Source organism: Schistocerca cancellata, chromosome 8, assembly GCF_023864275.1.
Source record: "Schistocerca cancellata isolate TAMUIC-IGC-003103 chromosome 8, iqSchCanc2.1, whole genome shotgun sequence".
NCBI lineage: Eukaryota > Metazoa > Arthropoda > Insecta > Orthoptera > Acrididae > Schistocerca > Schistocerca cancellata.
In genome coordinates, this window is record NC_064633.1 from 563,917,274 (window position 1) to 563,943,125 (window position 25,852).

Below are 25,852 nucleotides of genomic sequence, written 5' to 3' on the forward strand. Positions count from 1 at the left end.
GAGTGTTTCTGACTACAGCAGTCATCATTTAATATTCTTATTTGATTATGTAAGCCAAATTGTCAACTTTTTGTGCTGTTGATAATATCCAACCAGCGTCCTGTAATGTTATGCATCTTTGAGCAACGTAATATACGTAGTGTTTATAAATTAGTTATACAAAAGTAACCTTTAATCCTGAAAAGGTTAAAGAACTCACGGCAATGTTCGATACAGCACTGAATGCACTGTTTCTTCAAGTTTTATTTACAAATGTTCAGTGCGGGTACCCTTTGTAACACGACAAATTTCGTTTATGTAATCAGTTTCCTGTGTAATGTTATGAAGGAAGTCTTGATATATGGTGTTAAGTGCTTCTGTTATCGATTGTAGTACCAGCTGGTCGACGTTTCACGGACGTGGAGGAAGAAACACCCTGGCTATACTGCAACCCCATCAACAAGAGTCTATTGGAGTTAACTCAGATGATTGTACCAGCCAGGATACTATTCCACGGCATCCAGTCCAAGGCGGCACATTATAAGGAGATACAGGATAGTATCACGATCATAATATCCTAGCGCCCCATCTTCCCGGAAAATAAATTCGGTGCCCGTATCTTGTTACAACTGAGTCATTAGATAGTGTTCACGTATATCGTGGTAAGATATACCAGTTACAGTCGACTCGACGTAAAGGAAAGGACCGTAAATATTGTTACAGCTTACAGTGAAGAAAACATTTACCTTAGAGGAGTCCCATGCATGTTCGATTATGTGACTTGGTTTCTGCTCACCTGCTGTGCCATTTCATTTTACAGCGGGTATTGGACGTGGATTCGTCACTGAACACAATTTTATCAAGAAAATTATCTTTAGTCGACATTCTGATAAACATTTTTCCTTTTTCTTTGTCACTTTCTCCTAACGCTTGCAACAGTACAATCTGTAGGATTTGAGTGACAGGCATTTTCGTAATACCTTACACAAGGTAGCACTTGACGCATTCAATTCTAAGCTTGCACGTCTCGTTGATGTACCCCAGCTGCGAATTTAAGGCAGCTGAAGTTCTGTCTCACAGAGACTGCTGGCCGACCCTGACCCAGATATTTTAGGTGAAACGATTTACCCATTAATAACAGTCCTGAATTGTCTTTGAATTGCAGTAGCGGATTTGGATTTATGAAACCGCAATATGTCAGATGGAACGTGTGGAAGTAACTGTGTTAGCCAGGAATAAAACTTTAAGATGTAGTGCATTGAATATTGAATCTAACATTTCTGTGAGTCATTTATGCTTTTCACAATTTAAGGTTGCTTTTGTATAACTAATTTACAAGCACGCTGTGTTTGTTTTATACGAGTCTAAATATAACTGACTAGCGTTTCTGAAGCAGCCTATATAATGTGTAACTTATATGTAGCTTTCTTTAAGCACATAAAATGTTACCGAGCAGCAATATGGCTTCATATTGTACTGCTGCCTTCTTGCCTTGAACAGGTCAATAGAGAGCTCGACCGACCACCTTTTCATTATTTGCCAATGGCGTCAATGGCTGCAGTGTGGATGGCCAAGTGGTCAGTACCCAACTCTCTGAGCTATTGTCGGGTTCCTTGCCATGGAAGCGCTCCTGTCCTCCTACCAAGGAAAAATTCTAGGTAGTAGCAGCCGCCTAATTACATCTAGGCAGTAGGAAAATAAATTTATGCTGTGGAATCACGGTATAGATAAGAATATGTCAGGTTCAGAGATAAATCTAGGTGGAGGGGGGTGGGGGGAGGGGGGGAGGGAGGGCGCAATTGGCTTACTGACACCTGCCGAACTTCACCTGTTTGTTATTAATTCTGTAAGTGCTCCTTCACCCCCCTCCCCTCCCCCAAAAAAAGTCCTGGGTTCCACCCTCGGTAGCTTCCTTCTTTTAGCAAAACGCAGCCAGGTCCAGGGAATACTCTAGGAGTAATACCGCCGGGAGTGCAGGAAGCAGTTTTACAAATTGATTAAAGAGTAAATCTTGAGAACTAGCAAACGATTTATTCATTTTACTGCAGTCATCCATATATACATTTCTTCAGCAGCAACACTCGAGCGTTGCAAGGCTATAGGGCTGCGCAGCGCAGCGCAGATACACGGCGGCGCAGCTCTGAAGCGAGCGTGGCTAGTGGCCGGGTATCCCCGGCAGAGAGGGCCTGGGGCACCGCCGAAGCATGCTCTGCTCCCGGCTGGCCCCGCAGCCTGCAGCGGCCGGCAGAGGCGCTGCAGTCGCGGTCGTGGGCGCCACCTGCCGGCACTACAGGTTCGGCACGTCGGGCACGATCCACATGTTGGCTGAAACACACAGAGAAGCAGGACGTCACAATGGACCCCTCACTGTTCACACAGACGAGCACAAAACACTGCTACAAGCCACAGCGAGACACTTTCAAGTACATCCACAAGGGTGGAGGGGAGAGGAGTGGGCCTGATTCCTCCCATCCCCCCTCCCCACCTTTCCGACAACAAAGCGAAGTTATTTATGATGCCGCTCATCAAAAATAAACATGGCGCATGCGGTTGTTGATACCACTACACTTCGTTCAAGTCCCCTAGAATGTAATATTCAGTGGTGACGCTGGATCCGAAATTAATATAGTGGCTGACGGGAGGATTGGTTACAGGAAAATGGGCTAATGACCCCAAAACTAGCAGAGAGAGTGGAAGTTAATTATACCTCCCAAAAAAAAAAGTGAAACATCCAGAACAGGAGGTGGGAACGAATTTAAGTGAGTTATAGTTGGGCAGTATGAATCCACTTACCAGCGTAATAGTCTCCCCCGTCTGGCCTAGATGCATGCACTGATTCGGTTGGGAAACTTGCCATAAACCTATTGTGTATTCTTCTGACGCAAGTTGGCCCATGACTGTTGTAACTTGTACCAACGAAAAAGTACCAAACAGCCGTATGTTTTCAGAGGGGAATGTGACTCTAAAAGTAGTATATGATATTTGCTGTCCGAGCAGTAAAATAGCTTACGATTACAGAAGTAGAGAGGATATCAAGTGTACAGTGGCAATGGCAAGAAAAGAGTTCCTGAAGAAGAAATGTTTGTTAACATCGAATATATTTTCAAGCATCAGGAAGTCTTTTCTGAAGGTAGCCTTCAAAGTAGGTGAAACGTGGGCGGTAAGCAGTTCAGATAAGGCGGGAACACAACTTTTTGAAATGTGGTGCAAAAGGATAATTCTGAAGGTTAGATGAGTAGACGGCGTAACTAAAAAGGAGGCACTCAAGAGAGTTAGGGAGAAACAAAATTTGTGGCATTAAGTTGCCTACACGATGGAATCGCTTGCTAGGACATATTCTGAAACATGGAGGAATAATAAATTTAATACTGGAGGGTAGTGTGAGGAGTAAATGTTATAGAGGGACACCATGAGACGAATGCAGTAACTAGTTTCTAATGGATGTAGACTGTAGTAGTAATCGGAAATGTAGAGGAGTGTGGAAAGCAGCATCAAACAGCCTTCGGATTGAAGGCCACAAGCAGCAACAACCGATTGAAGCAAACACTGTAATAACTTGTTTCTTGTAGTGGCCATTACCACAGCAGCTGTATATAAATTGCGGTATTTTCAAAGAAAATGCCTTTTTTGCATGCTGCACATCGAAATTTTTATTTGTATTGATGCACCCAGACGTGTTCCGCCTTTTTTAGAAGGCATCTTCAGTGGGTCTCAAGAAATATTTCAGGATGCATAAATAAAAACAAGAATTTCGATGTGCAGCATGCAAAAAAGAAATTTTCTTTGAAACAACTGCATTTTATATTGTAATAACTTACTTGAAGCAAATTTGTCAGCTCTTACAGAAAATACGCCTGAAGACTTTGACTTCCGAGGTGTAGTTGAAACGTAAGTCGTTAGAAAGCGTAAGAGTGTAGTTGTGTAGGGTGAACTAAGGTATTCTTGAGATAATGATGATAGGAAAATCGTCATAGAACCTATGACAGCGCTGTAGTGTGTCTAATTTGAAATTGTATGGAATAGATGATATATTTGCGTTAGTGTAAGTGTAGCAGGGACAGCAGCATTCGTGTCAAACATGCAGTTATCTTGCTAAATGTCACGGTAACGTGCTTGCTGAAGAACGCGTGTTAAGATGGGAAATCTAGCTAAGAAACTGTGAGGACATCTTCAGATTTCCACACAGGTTCGCCAGGTTCAAATGGCTCTGAGCACTATGGGACTTAACATCTAAGGTCATCAGTCCCCTAGACTTAGAACTACTTAAACCTAAGGACATCACACACTTCCATGCCCGATGCAGGATTCGAACCTGTGACCGTAGCAGTAGCGCTGTTCCGGACTGAAGCGTCTAGAGCCGCTCAGCCACAGCTGCCGGCCAGTTCGCAAGGGTTGCGGCTATTTAAACGCATAGAAATTGTGCAGCGTCAGCCGAAGTTTGTCAGGCACCTGAGAACTTCTAGACCTGTGAATGTCGTGTACATACGTAGAATGTGATCGTATTTTCTGACGCTTAAAAATTGCAAATACGCAGATTACGTTATCTCGAAGCTGCCGAGACATATCACGTTAATGGCTAGAACAGATAATAAATACGCGATTAGTATCTAGTGCCATCATGATTATCAGAGACGAGCAACAGTGCACTGTAGAAGTGGCTATCTGACATTCCGCTGCAGCAAGCTGAAAAGATGGTTAACCTTGAGAGATAGAAAACGGTGGTGTATGTTTTCGTATTCAATCGTACATGTATTCGTTGCCTGACAACCGAATCACATATGCAGATAGCCGGCCGGTGTGGCCGTGCGGTTCTAGGCGCTTCCGTCTGGAACCGCGTGACCGCTACGGCCGCAGGTTCGAATCCTGCCTCGGGCATGGATGTGTGTGCTGTCCTTAGGTTAGTTAGGTTTAAGTAGTTCTAAGTTCTAGGGGACTGATGACCACAGATGTTAAGTCCCATAGTGCTCAGAGCCATTTGAACCACTTTGAACATATGCAGATATTGAGTTTTAGCTATAGATGCAGAAGCTGATTTAAATTGTGTACAAGACATACGATTGCAGTGTAGTGTAGCGACCAAATATGGCCATATGAGTGCGAGCCGGAGCTTTGTATTGCAACAGCACAGGCTCCCGTCGAGCACTGTATATTGTCATTTTAATGATCCAATAAGGCCAATGCGATGTTGCGAGGATAGTAAGCTCGTTGAAACAGCAATCTTACCGGTATTGTACAGGCTTGTCAATCGTGAGACAAGGCATGTTTCTTTTGAGACAGTGGCGGTGGCGCTTTAGAATAGGCGAATGGTGATGGAGCACAGGCACAATAAGCCCACTGCTGCTCACCGTAAGTACAGGGCTATTACAAATGATTGAAGCGATTTCATAAATTCACTGTAGCTCCATTCATTGACATATGGTCACGACACACTAAAGATACGTAGAAAAACTCATAAAGTTTTGTTCGGCTGAAGCCGCACTTCAGGTTTCTGCCGCCAGAGCGTTCGAGAGCGCAGTGAGACAAAATGGCGACAGGAGCCGAGAAAGCGTATGTCGTGCTTGAAATGCACTCACATCAGTCAGTCCTAACAGTGCAACGACACTTCAGGACGAAGTTCAACAAAGATCCACCAACTGCTAACTCCATTCGGCGGTGTTATGCGCAGTTTAAAGCTTCTGGATGCCTCTGTAAGGGGAAATCAACGGGTCGGCCTGCAGTGAGCGAAGAAACGGTTGAACGCGTGCGGGCAAGTTTCACGCGTAGCCCGCGGAAGTCGACGAATAAAGCAAGCAGAGAGCTAAACGTACCACAGCCGACGATTTGGAAAATCTTACGGAAAAGGCTAAAGCAGAGGCCTTACCGTTTACAATTGCTACAAGCCCTGACACCCGATGACAAAGTCAAACGCTTTGAATTTTCGGCGCGGTTGCAACAGCTCATGGAAGAGGATGCGTTCAGTGCGAAACTTGTTTTCAGTGATGAAGCTACATTTTTTCTTAATGGTTAAGTGAACAGGCACAATGTGCGAATCTGGGCGGTAGAGAATCCTCACGCATTCGTGCAGCAAATTCGCAATTCGCCAAAAGTTAATATGTTTTGTGCAATCTCACGGTTTAAAGTTTACAGCCCATTTTTCTTCTGCTAAAGAAACGTTACAGGATACGTGTATCTGGACATGCTGGAAAACTGGCTCATGTCACAACTGGAGACCGACAGCGCAGACTTCATCTTTCAACAGGATGGTGCTCCACCGCACTTCCATCATGATGTTCGGCATTTCTTAAACAGGAGATTGGATAACCGATGGATCGGTCGTGGTGGAGATCATGATCAGCAATTCATGTCGTGGCCTCCACGTTCTCCCGACTTAACCCCATGAGATTTCTTTCTGTGGAGTTATGTGAAAGATTCAGTGTTTAAAACTCCTCTACCAAGAAACGTGCCAGAACTGCGAGCTCGCATCAACGATGCTTTCGAACTCATTGATGGGGACACGCTGCGCCGAGTGTGGGAGGAACTTAATTATCGGCTTGATGTCTGCCGAATCACTAAAGGGGCACATATCGAACATTTGTGAATGCCTAAAAAAACTTTTTGAGTTTTTGTATGTGTGTGCAAAGCATTGTGAAAATATCTCAAATAATAGAGTTATTGTAGACCTGTGAAATCGCTTCAATCATTTGTAATAACCCTGTACTAGAATTTTTTATAATGGAATTATTCTTAAGTCACGCAGCCCTGCCAGAACGACAGGGCTGTGCAAAACGAGGACAGTGCACGGAGCTGCCAATAGACGTTACCGGTTACAGACCTCGCCAGTCCCTCTCTGGACTGCATGGTGCACGTGGCCATCCCAGGTTATATCTAGCAGCACAGCCGACAAGGGGCAGCAGGTCGCACGCTGTGCGCACCAACCATCACGTACCATCGCAGAATGGACATCTGGGCGTGGTGGGCAGCCGGGCATTGGTGGGGGCCATATCAGATACGTCATCGCCGATTTTACGCCAATGCCGAGAGGCCCACGTTGCCAGCTGACGTAACAAGGCCTCCAGTACTCGGTGGAGCATTCGCGTCAGCCTCACGGGGCGTGCAGGCAGCCAGTTCAACATAATTCAGCCGCCAGCCGGCCGCTACCCCGTTGTATCAAACAGTGCAGATGTATGTAAGAAGGACATTCCCTGCAACCTCCGTATCTCTCACTTCGGTTCCACCGCCCGCTCATGCCTTGCTGGTTCCTAACTGCTTCACCCTGCTCTGGCATCGCGGTGTAGCTTGCTCACCAGGTTTCGAGAGGGTGCGTTTCTGTATGAGGTATCAGATATATTGCTTCCCCCTACTTATACCTCCCGAGGAGATCACGAATGTAAAATTAGAGAGATTCGAGCGCGCACGGAGGCTTTACGGCAGTCGTTCTTCCCGCGAACCATACGCGACTGGAACAGGAAAGGGAGGTAATGACAGTGGCACGTAAAGTGCCCTCCGCCACACACCGTTGGGTGGCTTGCGGAGTATTAATGTAGATCTAGATGTAGATGGGGGATGCCATAGCCGTAATATCATGTTAAAATACTATCGCTTTTTTAAAGTACAGCTATCTATTACCGCTTGCCATAAAACCTCCTATTGTATCACATAATTGTGAAGCTTAGTTGTGGATATCTGGCATACTGTCGAGTGTCGATTGTGGTTACAGTATATCCCGATTCACAAAACTAAATTCTGCTACCCAACAGACTGAAGGACCGCCCCTAATTATTTGCAGACCAACAGAAAGTGGCATATCGACTGTGGTTTCAGTATATCCCAAGGATGCACAAAATTCTGGTGCTCAACAGAACGAAGAACCACCCCAAATGATCACGCTAACAAACTGAAAACGAGGGTAGTTCTGCGCAGTGGAAAACATTTTATTTAAATGAATATTACTAGGGTGGGCCAGATAAGCATGAAGCAAATTGGATACCACATTATTGACATAGATATGTCACTAGGAGAAGTGATTGTCTAGCTATGAATGGAAACAAAAGTGTACTATAACAAGTGGAATTATTGAGTTTAAACTGAAATTACATACTGACGTCTCAATACGACCTTGGCAAATGTGGGCTGGAGGGATAAAACTCAGTTACGTCAGTACATCGCAGAGACGGACAGTGACTATGTAAGTTGTTAATTAGACGGTTGCTTGGTTGATTTGAGAGGAGGGGACCAGAAATCAAGGTCGTCGGTCCCATTGGATTAGGCAAGGATGGGGAAGCAAGTCGGCCGTGCCCTTTCGAAGGAACCATCCCTGCATTTGCCTGATGTGATATAAGGAAATCACATAAAACATAATTCAGCATGGTCGGACCCGGGTTTGAACCGTCGTCGTCCTGAATTCCAGTCCAAGCCGTTAACCAGTGTGCCACCTCGCGCGGTGGTAATCAGATGCAGAATGTAGTTGGAAAGCTAGGAGCGAACATCATTAGAGTACCAAAATGCGTGTTGAAAGCAACAAGCTAGGTGCGTGACTACGAGAGCGTCCACTCGGCTTCTGGCGGGAGTGAGTTAGAATCATATGTAAACTGCTAAAGCACCCGCGCCGATGTGCCGTCTTACCAATCGGACAGTTCGTAAATAAAACAGGCTGAATGATGAGCTGTCAGCCCTCCCTCTGTACTTAGCGCTTAAGTACAGACATCAATCCAGTGGTATCAAGGCTCGCTTCATCTCTCCCGTCCAGCCTAAGGTGTTTATACTTTAAAAGAGCCTCAACAACACTTTACTTTACTAAAGCTTAAGGTAAAGTCATTACTGTACAAAACCCTAATGCTGAGTGCTTACTCTACAACAACCTGACAAGAACTGTACTGTATAAAAGCCTAAGGCAAAACGTCTTCTCTGAACCGCCTAAAATTCGGTCATCCTGCTGCCAAAGCAGGAAATCGCCGCCTGTTGGAGTGGTGATATGGAATTCTTCTAAATGAAAAATACGATGGCTATTCGGAAAGGAATCTCCAATCGGTCGCAAAATGAAAACCAGAGTGAAAAGCAAACATTTTTTATTCGAAACTGTGAGCCACACCTTCCAGCTACCTCTCTAAATAGTCGCCGCTCCGACGTAGACACATGTCGTGGCGTTGTACAAACTTTCCAGAATCCTCGTCACAGAAGGCAAACGCCTGTGCTTTCCGCCATTTCTCTACGCTGGTCTTCCATTCGTTGTTTGTGCCAAAATGTTGTCTTCGTAGCCAGCGGTTCATGTGGCCTGAGATGAACAACAGAGGGCTGTATTGGGGGTGACAAAACACTTCCCATCGAAAACGCTACAGAAGCGTCTTCATTGCCCTGCTGAATGCGGCTAAAAAATATCCTGAAGAAAGAAACGCATGACATCTATGTTATGTGGGTTGAGTTTCAGGCGAAATCTCTCACCAGATCAGCGTATTTGGCGAGAGACACTGTTGCTTTAGGCATTTCTAAGTGATCACTTTGCTCTTTGAACTGAAAAGAGCGACGTAAAGCGATCAACAGACACACTAAAGGCACAGCCCAACACGTCTGGGCAAAGTTCCATTAGATTTTCATAGTGGTTTTCATTTCGCGCCTAATCGGAGCTTACTTTCCAAATACGCTCGTATGTAAGAGCGGTAAACAATCTCATTACACGCGGATGCGAAAAAATTGCAGCACCAAAAAATAATGTGGAGTAACGACATTTCGGGAATACGTTTGTTTACCTAACACACTTCAGTGATTAAGGTTGCAAGATCACAGATTAATGTAAGCACGAAAAAGTCACTGTAACTGTGAAATTGTGATACATTAATCATCGGCGTAAACGCCACAATATTGAATGTAAGCATGGAAACGTGCAAGCATTATGTTGCAGGCGTGCCAGATGTCAGTTTGTGGGATGGAGTTCTGTGCCTGTTGCACATGCTCGGACAATACAGGGACGGTTTACGCTGAATGTGTGTGACGCTGGAGATGTCGTCCTATGATATCCTATATGTACTCGATTGGAGACGGAGCTGATGATAGAGCAGGGCAAGGCAACATGTCGACACTCTGTAGAGTATGGTGGCTTACAACGGCGGTATGTGGGCGAGCGTTACCCTATTGGAAAACACCCTCTGGAATGCTGTCCTTGAATGGTAGCACAACAGGTCCGATCACCAGACTCGCATACAAATTTTCAGTCAGTATGCGTGTCATAACCACGGCAGTGCCCTGCTGTCGTGTGAAATCGCACCCTAGATCGTAACTACAGTGAGTGTACCATGCAGACAGGTTAGGTGTAGGTCCTCAATGGTCCTCCTCCTAAGCCACATACGAGCATTATTGGTACCGAGGGAGAAAACATAACAGACCTACCCCGTGCCCTCCAATGAGCTCTCACTCACTGAAGTCGTAAATGGCGGTGCTTTGGGGTCAGTGGAATGCACGCTACAGGAAGTCTGGCTCGGAGCTGTCCTCGAAATAACCGATTTGTAACACAGTTCGTTTTGTTACTGTGTTGCCCGCAGCTGCTCAGATTGCTGGTGTATGTGCAATATGATGCGCCAGAGCCATACACCACTCTCTCTCGGTAGTGTCACGTGAACGTCCGGAGACGATTCTCGTTTCGACTGTATATTCTTGTGACCACCGCTGCAAGGCTACAGTGGTTACATTCCTGCCAAATCTTTCTGCATTATCGCAGAAGGAACGTCCAGCTACTGGTAACCCTATTACACGTCCTCGTTTAGACTCTGTGAGGTGCTGACGATGTCGTCTTTCGCCTGAAAGACATTATTGAGTGACATCTACTCACCAAGTCCAATCTCAAAGATAAATAATGCTCACAGCTGTTACTGTGCGCATTTAAAGCAAACGTGATTTGCATCGTTGTAGTGGCGCTAAGCGACTGGCACGAAATTTGAAAAGACGTCATCTTTCAGGTGTAGAAGCACACCTGGAAGTTTTCATTTATCTCGTACAACTTCTTCTTGGTATTGTGATTTTTCTCGTCAGTGAATTTCAGCCAGTCGCTCAGAGGCTCGCAGCTGCAGCTAGGAGATTACTTCCGTTCTATGATATGACTCTGGAAAGGACCAATGAAAGGCTCTGCATGTAGGCACAGTGCAAATGCGCTGGTTCTCGCCAAAAATACAGAGTGACGCAATGAGAATGCGGTATTGTGAAAGCTTAAACTGGACATTACACCAATCCTTCGCTACCAACATTCACTCACCTTGAGAGAAGCTGCACCCACCTAGAGATGCCTTACATGGCTAAAAGAGTTTCTGCGAGGAATTCGATGTATCCTTCGACAGAGGAATGTGTTTTCGTCATCCCCTTCTACAGAGCGTTCTGGGGGAAGTGAATGCCAAGCTCGCTACCCGTGGACGGACCTCTGCCCAAAAGCATTACAGTTTCGTAGCGCAAGATTCCTCTTCAAGAGGACCCTTATCTAGGTCACCCCATTTGCCAAGCCTTCAGGTTTACGAATCTCCATCAGCTCCATAAGAACAAACAGCCAAGCGGAAACAGCCACTGCCAAGGCTAAACCACATCTGCAATTACACAGCAGTGTAATGAACGACTACCTGATCAAGGGAATTTGGGTCACGTTACTATTGGCAATGTCTTTGTCCCACTATTACTGAAGAGATGTGTTGCTCAGTTGTGCATCCTTAAGATTTCGAAACATGTAACGCTACAAAAAAGAAGATAGATGCATTAGTCAGCGTTTTAGGGAGGATACTGTTATGATGACGACGAACGAATCGTCGCCAATGTAAATGACTGGTGGCCAGTGCTAAATAGAAACATACAAATCTCTTCTTTGCATATACAGAGGGCTGTCAGTGAAGTCGATAAGGAACTGGATGCATGGTCTGGGTCTACAACTAAAATAATTAGAAGTCGTTGGTAAAATAATTGCATATTGTACTTAAGTGGTGGTACAGGTGTCTTCATAGTCAGGAAGAATATAATTACAAACAGAGAGCTATAGAGGCATCACATAGGCCATACTTTAACTAAGCGCCTTCTTAGAGGTTGCTTCCAATCAGCTGAAGGCTATACTACTTTCCCACTTGACGTCCAGAGCAAGAGTGGCCGAGTGCAGGCTAGAGACTTGTTGCAAGCCGCGGAGCGGTGCTAGTCTCGACTCGCGGGTACAGCGATACTACTACGGACCACGGTCGATAACTGCAACCCTTAACAAGTGTGGATCGAACGTTGATATCACAGATGCTCAGTAGCTGAGTTGGAGGATTTATACGATATTTGATTGGGAAAAGCTCTTACAACGTGCAACGTAATAAATTCAGGTATAAATATTTTTCTGTTTCTTTATTATTAGCAATGATCTAGACAAACTGCCCAGTAAAAGTTATAGTTTCAAGAAGACTGTGACATGGTTCTGTTAAAATAGACTTCTATCTGAATGGAGCTGTCCACTTTATCCTGTGCAAGCTTCTTCATCTCTGAGTAATTATTGTAACCAATACGCATTTGAATCTGCTTACTGTACTGATCCCTTTGTCACCCTCTACGATTTTTGCTTGCCATACTTACCTCCACAACCTAATTAGTTGCTTCACGCCACAGCATATGTCCTATGAAGTGATCCCTTCATTTAGTCAATTTGTGCCATAAATTACTTTTCTTCCCTAATTCGATTCAGTATCTGCTTATTAATGATTCATCCTGCTCACCAAATCTTCATTATCCTTTCGTGGTTGAAAGGAACTATCTTATTCTTGTCTGAGTTGCTTAGTTCGACATTTCATTTCCTTACAAGACTACCCTCCACACAAATACATTCAGAAAATACTTCGAAACACTTAAATTTTAAATTTTTACAAATTCTTCGTTTCCACAAATATTTTTCATAATATAGCTTATCTGCGTTTGATATCCTGTCCTCTTCAGTTATTTTGTTGGCCATATAGCAAAATTCATCTACTCCTTCTACTGTCACATTTCCTAATCGGAATCCTGCAGCATTACCTGAATTGATTCTACTATATTGCATTACTCATATTTCAGTTCTGTTGAAGTTCATCATAAATTTTTCTTTTCAAGACACTACCCATTCCATTATACTGCTGTTCCAGATCATTTGTTCTCTCTTCGGCAATTAGAAGAATTTTTATTGCTTCTTCCTGAAGTTTGTCTTTCCTCAATTCTCCTTCATTTCTTTTACTGCTTTCTCAACATACAGTTTGAACAACGTCGGAGACACTCTACAATCCTGCCTCACTGCCTTCTGAATCCCTGCTACCCTTTCATGGCCTTCGACGATCGTAAACACGTTTCCGTACTAGCTGTATGTTATCCCTGATACCTTGCACGCAAGTATTTTGGAGACGACTAGTGAAGTCAAACTTGAATCCCTGGAGGAAGACGACGTTCTTTTGGCAGCCGGCCGCGGTGGTCTAGCGGTTCTGGCGGTGCAGTCCGGAAGCGCGGGACTGCTACGGCCGCAGGTTCGAATCCTGCCTTGGGCATGGGTGTGTGTGATGTCCTTAGGTTAGTTAGGTTTAAGTAGTTCTAAGTTCTAGGGGACTTATGACCTAAGATGTTGAGTCCCATAGTGCTCAGAGCCATTTGACCCATTCGTTCTTTTGGCAGGGCACTAAGGCGGAAATTCAGTGAACCGGCATTTGAATTAGATTGAAGAACGAATCTACTGCCGCCGAAGTATATTTCAAGTAAGTACTATAAAGACAACTAGTCAGAAAATATGCCGTAAGTTATAGGGATGTGCGTGTTGAACAAACGCTTGTTTCGGTTTTCGCCTCACTCTGAATATAGATGCAGATAAGCGTGGGTAAAAGAAGTATAGAACAGGAATATTTCGACAGACAATCATTCCGCATGTGGACGTAGGTGGTTTCTGATACAGATTTGGTTAAGTAAACTACGGTCACTCGGTGTCCCATGAAAAACGTTCACTGCTGAACAGACTGCTACGCGGCAGCATTCAGCGAATTTCACGAAGTGCCTTCTACCGGGTTGACACCTTTGCAATGTAAACATAGCGCGGAACGATTTAACGTCAGGATGCGTCAACAGAGTGTAGACAGAGCGCTAATTATACGGGCGAGCGGTTTAAACGCCAGTCACGTCTGGTCACGACCGGGCAACGCGCGCACCCGACTCCGATAATCAGTTAAACACACAGCCGCTCGGCGTGCCGCCGGAATCCCATTATCACGAACCGGCGGACAATCCGTCTGAATAATAGATAATGTCGCTAGAGCCGATCAGTAGACGCCGCGAGGCCCAATAAACACGTTTGTGTGTGTTTGCTGGAGATCCAAAAAGTGAAATACGCCCATCAGTCTCCGTGACAGGAGCATTTTTCATATGCGTCTTGAAATGTTTGTTTTCTCACCTGATGCACTGTTGTGCAAACGTTTGTTCTGTTTCAATTTTAGTCTCACTCTGTCTACCGTACCCTCTCGGAAAACGAAAATCTATGCTTCAGAGTTCAGTACTACTGTCACGAAAAATAAATACCGTGTGGTCCACTATGTTCTTCGATGATGACTTGGATGTCTCTATCAGTGATGGAAATTTTATGAACCATATGTTGCGAAAGGTTACGGAGAAATATTCGAAATGTGGTCCAAACCAATATCTTAATAAGATGGTATGTGGGAAAAGTTACTGGAGGAACATTTCATTCTCTACTTGAACGACTAGACCGGTTCTTTGAGAATGGACCCCACATACTAGATATCCTGGATATCTTTCCTATCCGTTACCAGGCATATTTTCTCTGGTGTTTCGGCAGGTATTCAAAGTTTCGTCATTCCAATGTGTACCTCGAGACAGCCCAAATACACTACTGGCCATTAAAATTGCCACACCACGAAGATGACGTGCTATAGAAAAAATATTTAACCGACAGGAAGAAGATGCTGTGATATGCAAAAGATTAGCTTTTTAGAGCATTCACGAAAGGATGGCGCCGGTGGCGACACCTACAACGTGCTGACATTAGGAAAGTTTCCAACCGATTTCTCATACACAAACAGCAGTTGACCGGTGTCGCCTGGTGAACCGTTGTTATGATGCTTCGTGTAAGGAGGAGAGATGCGTACCATCACGTTTCTGACTTTGTAGCCTATCGCGATTGCGGTTTATCGTATCGCGACATTGCTGCTCGCGTTGGTCGAGATCCAATGACTGTTAGCAGAATATGGAATCGGTGGGTTCAGAAGGTTAATACGGAACGCCGCGCTGGATCCCAACAACCTCGTATCACTAGCAGTCTAAATGACAAGCATCGTATCCATATGGCTGCAACGGATCGTGCAGACACGTCTCGATCCCTGAGTCAACAGACGGGAACGTTTGCAAGACACCAAACATCTGCACGAACAGTTCGACGACGTTTGCAGCAGCATGAACTATCAGCTCGGAGACCATGGCTGCGGTTACCCTTACCGCTGCATCACAGACAGGAGTACCTCAACGACGAACCTGGGTGCACGAATGGCAAAACGTCATTTTTTCGAATGCATGCAGGTTCTGTTTACAGTATCATAATGGTCGCATCCGTGTTTGCCGACATCGCGGTGTACGCATATTGGAAGCGTGTATTCGTCATCGCCGTACTGACGTATCACTCGGCGTAATGGTATGGGGTGCCATTGGTTACACGTCTCGGTCACCTCTTATTCGCATTGACGGCACTTTGAACAGTGGACGTTACATTTCAGATGTGTTACGACCCGTGGCTCTACCCTTCATTCGATCCCAGCGAAACCTTGCATTTCAGCAGGACAATGCGCGGCGGCATGTTGCAGGTCCTGTACGGGCCTTTCTGGATACAGAAAATGTTCGACTGCTGCCCTGGCCAGCACATTCTCCAAATCTCACACCAATTCACATCGTCTTTTTAATGGTGGCCGAGCAACTGGCTCGTCACAATACGCCAGTCCCTACTCTTGACGAACTGTGGTATCGTGTTGAAGCTGCATGGGCAGTTGTAGCTGTACACTCAATCCAAGCTCTGTTTGATTCAATGCCCAGGCGTATCAAGGCTTTTATTACGGCCAGAGGTGGTTGTTCTGGGTACTGATGTCTCAGGTTCTATGCACCCAAGTTGCGTGAAAATGTAATCACATGTCAGTTCTGGTATAATATATTTGTCCAATATCCGTTTATCATCTGCATTTATTCTTGATGTAATAATTTTAATGGCCAGTAGTGTAAATACTATTTAACATATTTTTCATACGACGCCCACGGTCGACGAAAAGCTTCGGTTTGTTTCCCATTCCAAACAGAAGTGATTTTTGGAGTGGAATGATACGTGTTCATTCGATAGAGCTATCGCAAATTAGCCTAGTGCGTTCTTCATCTTATCCACATCTGTTAACATGTTCACTGAAAAAGACGCTTTCCATGGATGGTGGGCCTCGCATGAAAGGCCTGATGAGCAGTATTTGTTGGGATGGCTCCAGCTACGTTCTGCAAAAACGAAACTGCAGAAATTACACCTGACGACTCTTAGGAGAGACTTTCTGTAGAGTCTCGGGTCTTTTCAGACAAAGATCACGCAAGCAAGTACTAGGGTAGACACCTTTCTCGTTTTGAATGAACGAGGGTGGATTAACAGTTCCGGCGTTTGCTTTACAATTGACGGACATCATTTTAACACATTGGTCGGAATCGTGGATTTCGACTGGTTATTTATTTATTTGTCGGCCAATGTGGTTAGTTACGGCAGTAAAAAGTTTAAATAACTATCACAATAAAAACAATTTAACATAAAATATTTTAGGATGAGACTATGAAGCATAAAACAATCCCTTCTAGTCCCATACAGATAGTCTTAAGAATCTGCAGTTGTGAATTTTTAATACTTATGAGATACTTCTAAAACTTAGAACGAAAAATGTTAGGTGCATCCAATGGATAATTGATGCAAGGATAGCTAACATAAGTCACTAGCAGTTTAACTGCACTGCAAATGATATAGAGAGCTATTGTGTTATTTGTCTCAACAGCAGCTACCATCGACACTCCCTAATGTTATCAATTGCAAGCACCCCTCGTTTTTGTTTTGAATTTTACAAGCACTGTAAGAGCTATTAAAAATTTGTAATCAGAAATTCTCAGCACTATGTCTGTGGGTTTAGGAACGTGTATGGAACTAGGAGAAACTATTTTATACTTTTTAGTGCGATTTAAAACCTTCTATAAAGTATTTTTGTGTACATAATTACTTTCTGCTCTTTGTTATTGTGTGTGTGAATTTTTCACTCAATTTCAAACATTTTGAAGAGACTACAACACAGACATGCGGTGAATTTCAGGTTTATTTCAATTTCCTTTCACCTGAGCTAGCCAATACATTGATTCATCCTACGTAACTCTTGCCGCAGTGGATACACAGGTTCCCGTCAGATCACCGACGTTAAGCGCTGTCTGCCGTGGCCGGCACTGGGATGGGTGACCATGCTGGCCGCCATGCGCTGTTGCCATTTTCCGGGGTTCACTCAGGCTCGTGATGCCAATTGAGGAGCTACTCGCCCGACTAGTAGCGGCCCCGGTCACAGAAAACTATCATAACGACCGGGAGAGCGGTGCGCTGACCACACTCACCTCCTATCCGCAGCCTCATCTGAGGATGACACGGCGGTCGGATGGTCCCAACGGGCCACTTGTGGCCTGAAGACGGAGTGCTACTGCTACGTAAATCTCGCGAAAAGACCGTGAAGGTAAAAAGCGAGAGAGACTGGAGCATCACCCAGAGGGTTACCACAAACCGTTCTCACTGCGTAACATTCACCGATGGAACACTAAAGGAAGGAAATATCAGATGTGCCCGAAGTACCCTCCACCACACGCCAGACACGAAAACTAGTTAGTGTTTCAGTGTCACCCAGTTCTGATCTCAATTGAAAGGTCGGGTCTCTACATCATCGAGAAGTTAGTTTAAAATCAATTGCAAAATTTGTGCCCAACAGACAAACGGACAATAAAACGTCCTTATTAAAATGTTAAAAATATTCTGTGTTGAAAGGTACATATACAGATAGATAGTGCGTTTGTATATCTGTCTGAGGGTGAAACTGATCAGGGACTGGCAAACACAGCATTAAAGGATGTAGGGAACTAAAATGTCTAGAGATATGTATCAGAAGAAGACGCTAACGACTGGAGATATTCAAAGAAACAACTTACCGTAAGAGAGAAGCGGTATGTGACTCATTTCTTGCTGTTTCTAGACCGGTAAAACAAAAATCGATCAAAGCATGGATATAAACAGAGTAGATAAAATGCTGATTATTTCTTGAGGAAAAGAATGTGGGCGAGTATATGTCAGCGAATTAAACAAAACGATATCATTAACCTAAATCAGTAAGAGCGGAAACTTTCAACGGGAGTGCCAAGCAATTAGGAATGCAGAGTCTGAGGCCAAATGCGCTGCCCTACCATTGTGGGTTACAGCAGAAATAATTATTTATTGCGCATCAGGCCAAGGGAACTACTACGACCGTACATACAATATATCTTTTTAAATATCAGTTGCAATGGAAACAAGAACCACATAAACAAAAGACTAATTACTCCAATGTGTATCCAAAATTTTTACAGAGTTTATATATCAATGTGCCACTTACGACGCTATTTTTATTTGGGAGGTGCACTGTACATCCAGAAAGCGTTGCTCGTTGGGTTTGATGACGCCACTTTGGAGTTCTTGTGACATGGAGCTGACTGAGGTGACACAGAATCCACGTTCTCCAGCAATGAGGCTGGCTTGACTCTATCAACGGAGCATGAAATGACAATGTACTAGAAATGGCCCATCATGGGTTGTAGGGGTTTTCTCTGTGCATCATGTCTTAGGAATACACGTGAAGAGGTTAGGAGCTCAGGATGGATGAATACAACTGTTACACACTGATACCGAATATTAATAGTGCGCTGATGCTATATTCTGGAATCATACACGTTCGGAGAACCTTTAAAATTTTTTGCCATTTTTCCAACCTAGTGAAAGTAGGGCTATTAATGTTGTCTTGATGTTGCGACGCCAGTGTTCGGTTTCGCCGTTCGACGCCGGATGGTAAGCAGTGATTCTGACGTGGTATTTACCTAGGGTCTTTTTGAGGTGAGTGAACAATTCACCCTCAAACTGCCGTCGTCTGTCAGTGGTGGTGATTTTTGGTACTCTCAGAGGTGTGATCCATGACAACAACAGAGATGTGATAACACTTCTTGCAGAGATGTCTTTCAGTGGGATTGAGCGCGAAACCTGCCGATCAATGTTAAGAGATGGGTGCAACCCTGAGAGCAAGGTAATGGTCCCACACGATCAATAATCATTTGCGAAAAGCTACTGGCGAGTGCACTCGAAGCTCCACAAGCACTGGATGTATGTTTTCAAATTTTTGCTCGTTGACAGCGGTTTTTGTGCACAGCATTATATCTTGTGAAGGCTAAATGAAGCGTTGTTGAAGCGGATCTACTGTGCCAGAATGAGCCAAACAATGTAGCGCAAGGAAGATTTCTTGTCGGTAGGATAAGGGGTGAGTATATCCTTAGAATTATAACAATGGAGCTTCCCTCAGGTAACATTATAGTTGCAAACATTCGGAAATACGAGTCAGAAATCTTCACTTTTACCAGTTCTGAGTCACTGATTTGTGTCTTTGCAGTATTTTCGTATGGATTTCTGGATCGTAACATTATTTCCGCAACTCTGGAAAATGAATCAGCAGCGTCTGGCTCCAGGAAGCTATCGTATGTCTATGGTGCACTGACTGAGAAATTCCAGAGGCACAGTTGCCTAGATGTTGATTTTTGTGGTCACAGTTTGAAGGCAAATTTTAATGTCTTGTAATGTGTGAATATTGAGAATTCTTTGTCTTCGAAAAGTTAAGGGAAATATTTTGCTGCCGAATAAGTTGGCAACAATTTACAGTTATAGGTACTGTACTTACATTGTGTGTCGGTAAGAGACATCCAGAAAAACCCAAGTGTAGTTCTGCTACTGCTTTCGGATTAGCGAAGTCCTTGTTTATTTTCACTAGGCCTTCTAATGGTGAAATCCCTTGATGTGACACATGATAACTCAAGAAAGGTATCTCTCTCCATTTTCTATCTTGCTATTGGTGTAAAGAAGTACCTATGTCACAGTCTGAGCCGGCCGGGGTGGCCGAGCGGTTCTAGACGCTACAGTCTGGAGCCGCGCGACCGCTACGGTCGCAGATTCGAATCCTGCCTCGGGCATGGATGTCTGTGACGTCCTGAGGTTAGTTAGGTTTAAGTAGTTCTAAGTTCTAGGGGACTGATGCCCACAGAAGTTAAGTTCCATAGTGCTCAGAGCCATTTGAACCATCACAGTCTGAGACATCACCCTACAAAATTAAGAGATGTGTTAAAACATGCAGAGCTGCGATAGCTAGTACTTCTTTTAACTTCGTGAATGATGTGCATGCTCCGGCAGTCCATGTAACACGACGATTCTCCTTCCTCTTGCCGTTTTTGAGCAAGTTAAACAAAGGTTGTTGTATTTCCGAATTATGTGGTAGAACATGTCTGTAGAAATCCAGCGGGCCTGAAAAAACGACGTAGTTTTGCCACAGTTTTAGGATTAGGGAAGCCCTTGTTTATTTTTACTTGGCCTGCTAATGGTGAAATGCCTTGATGTGACAAATGACAACTCAACAAAGATATCTCTCTCCAAAAATGCGTTTTCCCATGTTAACGTTAAGATGATATGATCCATCTGTGGAAGAAGCTAACGCAGATGCGTTATTTGTTCTTTACCTGATGCTGAAGCAACAAGAATATCATGTAAATAGTAAAAATGGTAAAATGATTCAAAATAATATGAATAAATAGATGAAATGTTTATGCTGCATTTGATAGACCAAATGGCATCTTCAAAAATTTGAAAAGTTCCAATGGGATGATAAAAGCCGTTTTAGGCACATTTGCTGGCGTAACAGGACTGTGGTGATAAGCTCAGATAGTGTCAAGCTTACAGAATACGTTTCTGGTGGAGAGATGACTGTTGAAACCTTGTAAATGTGGTATTGGATGGTCGTCTAACACTGTGACCGCATTTAAAGCTCTGCAGTCTCCACATGGGCGAAACGTTCCATCTTACTTTGGAGCGAGATGGAAAGGATTAGACAAGTAGCTCCTAGAAGTGGGACATATAACAAGGTTGATCACCTCCCAAAATTCAAGTATTATTCGCGCTAATTTTTATGATGATAAACAGCTGCCTTGTGCATGCACTGGATGTTCTGTTGTTGTGATTGTGTGTTGCACATTAGCTTCAGGAAAACCCCAGTTAGGATTCTACGTGAGAATGTTAGGGTATGTCTTTGGGCAGTCTAGATGTTTATGCTGTGAGTCAATCAAAAACACTAAACTGTCAGCATTAGCAATTAGAGTATTTTCAATTTAGTAACTTTTAGACTTCAAGCAACAGACTATAATGACTCAAGAAATCGCACCAATAATTCACTGATGAACATCTGTAAGAAGAAATAGCCATTGAAATCTTCGTAGAAGGCCTGTTTCGAGGTTCAGTTGGTATTCCTCATACGTGTGTATCGCGGAGGCGTTTGCAGTGTAGAGTTGCCACTTCTGAATGTTTTTGTAATGTGGTACTGTTGTTGGCAATACGGAAATATCTGTTGCTGAGTCGACCAAATATCGAAGACGTGTGCTGCGACGCGTTATGAATAGCTGGCGAGATGATTCACCCTCCTCAGTCCGTGCCGCGCCACGTGAGTAGCACAGTTTTCCGTCTGAGCGTTAGCGGTGTTGTGTTCAGAAATAAATGAATATGGTGCAGTGCATTTCTTCGCATTCTGTTTGGATTTATCATGATACCAGCAGACTGAATGTTTCTGTGACCTGCTGGTCCATCGTGTTCGAGTTCGTAGTTTCTGAATCTGTATCGTTAGTTCAGAAAGTTGTCTTTCCAGTTGGGAAGGTCTGTCATCTAGATAGGGGGAAACAGTTTTCGTACTGTAAACGAACAGGCAGGGCGTCGCAATCACTACGCTACTGTCGGCCATTGAAGCCATTTCTTCGAGATGTACATCTCTAGTAGTTGCTAATACAGAACGCACACTGGCTGGTAGTCTTAAAAAAGTATACTTCTTAAAAAATTATCGGCTATTTGCGTACCGGCAAGAGCACGCGTCTCTCGAAGCAATCTAGATGGTTCCTTTGTCCCGTAGACCTTCTTCGGATTTCATTTTTTTTAAACATTGCTTGACTGTGATTCTTCAAATTCTGCATTAATATTTTTTTAAAGTCTTTTACATTGGGAGGCCGATAATGGTTAGGACATTAAATCTCAAGCCAGCACAGTAACATCATTATCAACCGATCCCAAAATGAAATGATACTCATTTTCATAATTCTATGCCGGTGTCGTTCCATGATAAGTTTGCTGTTAAAAACTTATTTACATTGATGCGGAAATATTGAAACAGTGATTGGAGTGATTCGTATGTACTTATTATCGCGTCGGACCTACGAGTTGTGTATGCTGCTAAACATAATTATTTATTTCGCACCACATCCATGAAACTACCATATGCACACATAACATACATTTTTTAATATCAGCAGAAATGGAAACGATGAAAAGATAAACAGAAAATCAATTACTCCAACACGTATCCCTAATTTCTACAGAGATTTATGTAACTTGCTCTTACAGACACGCCTTCTTTCAGGTATGGAGGCTCCTGTTTATCTCTCCATATCCCCCCCCCCCCCAAACATGGCTCATATTTTATCTAGGAAACTGCAATCGGTCTCTCGAAGCTTGAAAAAAGTATTTGGGCACTTGTCTATGGAAGGTTACTATACTCTGTTCGCCCTATGTTTGACACTTCTGTAAACATCGCACTATGTATTCTTCCGTGTTTGATGGTACCTTATTGGATTTTCCTTCCCACAGAACACATTACGCCGTCTTTACAGTCGCGTACGATTATGAAGGTGCTTTTATGCTGCACACCCGCTGCTCGCACACACCTTTCTGACACATTTAACCTTCATTTTCTAAATTTATATATTTATTTACTTAAATACAATTTTTCTCGTTTGTGGGGTTAAATTTTTGGTTGCTTTTAATCTCTTGTAGGTATAAGCCAGAGTGTATATATGTGTGGATGTCCAGGATCTTTTCCAAAACCCCTGGATGAATCGAAACTAAATTTTCCACAGAAACAGTGGGCCTTATGAGCTTCATCTCTGTGGGGTTTATAACCTCCCAGCTTCCGTAGGAGTGGACGTACAGGAAAAAATGTATTTTCCAGACCCGAATATGTAGATTTCCATGCATGATAGCGGAACAGTATTGGTCTGCCAAACTGACCTGCTTTGCAGTGTAGCCTCTACGTTAGGAGCAACAATTTTCCATGATTTTCAAGGCACTGACGTGTAGCCTACCCAGCATGACAGATGTGCTGTTGGAGTAGGCCTGCTTTATTGAAATGTATTGCTGTAGCTGTACACGTCAATGAGTGTGGCTGTGGACAGGTTGAGACTGATAATCAAGGGGATGGAGAAAATGGACAGAGAGAGGGGGGAGAGGTGAAGAAGCGTGAAGCAGGTGGAAGGTGCAAAGGGGTAGTGAACAGCAAAGGAAAAAGGCTAGGACGAAGTGGAAACAGAGAGGGAGAGGAGGTTGTGGTCACAGTGAGTGGAGAAAGACATGATTGGAGAGAGGGTTAGAGGAATTAGAGATAGAGAAGGGGAGGAATAGATAAAGAGAGACAAAGAGTGGGGAGGAGGAGACAGATAGAGGTGGAAAGATGAAGTGGACACACAGACTGGAAACAAGTGGACGCAGTGAGTGGGAAGAAGAGGTTTATTCAATATATGTGTCGAATGAATATGTGGGAAAAGAGGTGAGGGAAGGGCTAGTAAGTTAGCAACTGGTGCTACATTAAAAGTCTATTTTTAAGTAAAGGAATAATTACTTTTTTATTTACATTTGTTGAATCCATGTTTCTCTCTTCTCACTTGTTTATACCGATCAGCGATGTTTCTATTTCGGTAAATGCTGAGGTGACATGAACACAAAGTATATAAAATCGTTACGGCTTTCGTGGCCACTTGTTGACAAACTGCCTATTGGCATGTGCATGGTATACGGTGTATTCAGGACATTTCAAGTGGGTCCCTTTTCTCCTTTGCTGATCTTACTCTTTAATCTTCCTTGTAGGTTTGAAAACCGTCTTTACGCCGTGTTTGCGCAAAATACGGCCAATTCTGTCCGTCACTCTGGCAATGTATGGCAGAAAGGCCGTACCCGAAATTTCTTTTTCTGATTCCTTACTTCGCCGAGTGTTTCGCCCTGTTACAAAATGGTTAAATGGCTCTGGGCACTATAGGCCTTAACATCTGAGGTCATCAGCCCCCTATAACTTACAACTACTTAAACCTACCCAACCTAAGGACATCACACACATCCATGCCCGAGGCAGGATTCGAACCAGCAACCGTAGTGGTCGCTCGGTTCTAGACTGAAGCGCCAAGAACCGCTCGGCCACACCGCCCAGCGCTTTGTTAGATTTCTAATATAATTTGTGGAGTAGCCATAGCTCCTCAGAACCCTTTCCAGCTGTTGAATTTTGCGTCTGAGGTGCTTTGGCTCACATATTCGTCCTGCTCGCCTTACGAGCATATTAATCATGCCTATTTTATGGCTCGGGTGGTGGTTTCATAGTCTGTACAGGTATCGGACCGTGTGTGTCGGTTTTCGATTCACGCTGTGTCCGAGGTTTTCGCTATCTCTTGTGACCAGCACATCTAGAAATGGCAGCTTATGTCGGAATGGCTGGAAGATCAGTCAACACCAGGATCGAAGAACATAAGTCACATCGCAGGTTGGGGCAGGTGGAGAAACGACCGTGGCACAGCACGCACTGAATGAGACCGACCACGTAATAAAATTCGCCGTCACGTAAGTTCTGGCTGTAGAGACGCACTGTCACACCCACTTGTTCATAGAACCTGTAGAAATACAAAAACACGCGAACAGCTTCAACAAGAAAGAGGAAATCCTTAAGGTAAACGGATCCTGGCTTCTCGTCGCTGGTAGCAGGAGGAGAACTGCACCGGAAATGAGCGCGGAGAAGCCCTCGGGCATTGGCGTGCCAGGTACAAATCATCTGCGGCCGCTAGCTAGGCTCCAGTTCACCACCGGCAATGGAGGGTGAAGCTTTGACAATGCCAGCCACTCGTGTTGGCGAAACGTCAGTAAAATCATCAGATGAACGTCGGCCGAAGAACCCGAGACAGAAGCCAATAAGCAGTTTGTGACAAAGCATATAAGTTAAAACCCTCAAAATTTTGTTACATTAATCACTTGCTTTTTCAGCATATACGGTCACTTATCGGAAGTATTTGTCCTCGTTCGTTTCTTTTCTTTGAATTCCTTAAATTAATAGGCTATAGTTCCATAATACAAATCATTCTTGCAGATACTGTATACCACACGGAATCAATGTTGAGTATCTGTTTTTACCAGTCCTGTGGTTTTCTTCGCTGTAGCACCACCTCCGTTCAGACATAAAGTCCAATATTAAGAAAACTTTGGCCGGCCGTTGTGGCCGAGCGGTTCTAGGCGCTTCAGTCTGGAACCCAGCGACCGCTACGGTCGCAGGTTCCAAACCTGCTTCGGGCATGGATGTGTTTAATGTCTTTAGGTTAGTTAGGTTTAAGTAGTTCTAAATTCTAGGGACTGATGACCTGGGATGTTAAGTGCCATAGTGTTGAGAGCCATTTTTTGAAGAAAACGTTTATTCATAAACATGGATTCAAAACTGAACTACATGCCTCTTAATGAGACTCAATAAAAACTAGATGTAGGAGCAGCAGTAAC

At 44.0% G+C, this 25,852-nt stretch overlaps 1 protein-coding gene across 1 annotated transcript in view; it reads right to left on the reverse strand.

The window, feature by feature from the left end:
* Nucleotides 1-2,012: 2,012 nt before the first annotated feature.
* LOC126095128 (carbonic anhydrase-related protein 10-like) overlaps nt 2,013-25,852 on the reverse strand; it is a 460,639-nt gene continuing 436,799 nt past the window's right edge. Inside the window, exon 11 of the mRNA XM_049909836.1 lies at nt 2,013-2,304. Coding sequence (XP_049765793.1) covers nt 2,267-2,304 — 38 coding nt within the window. The 3' untranslated portion in view covers nt 2,013-2,266. The remainder of the gene's footprint in view (nt 2,305-25,852) is intronic.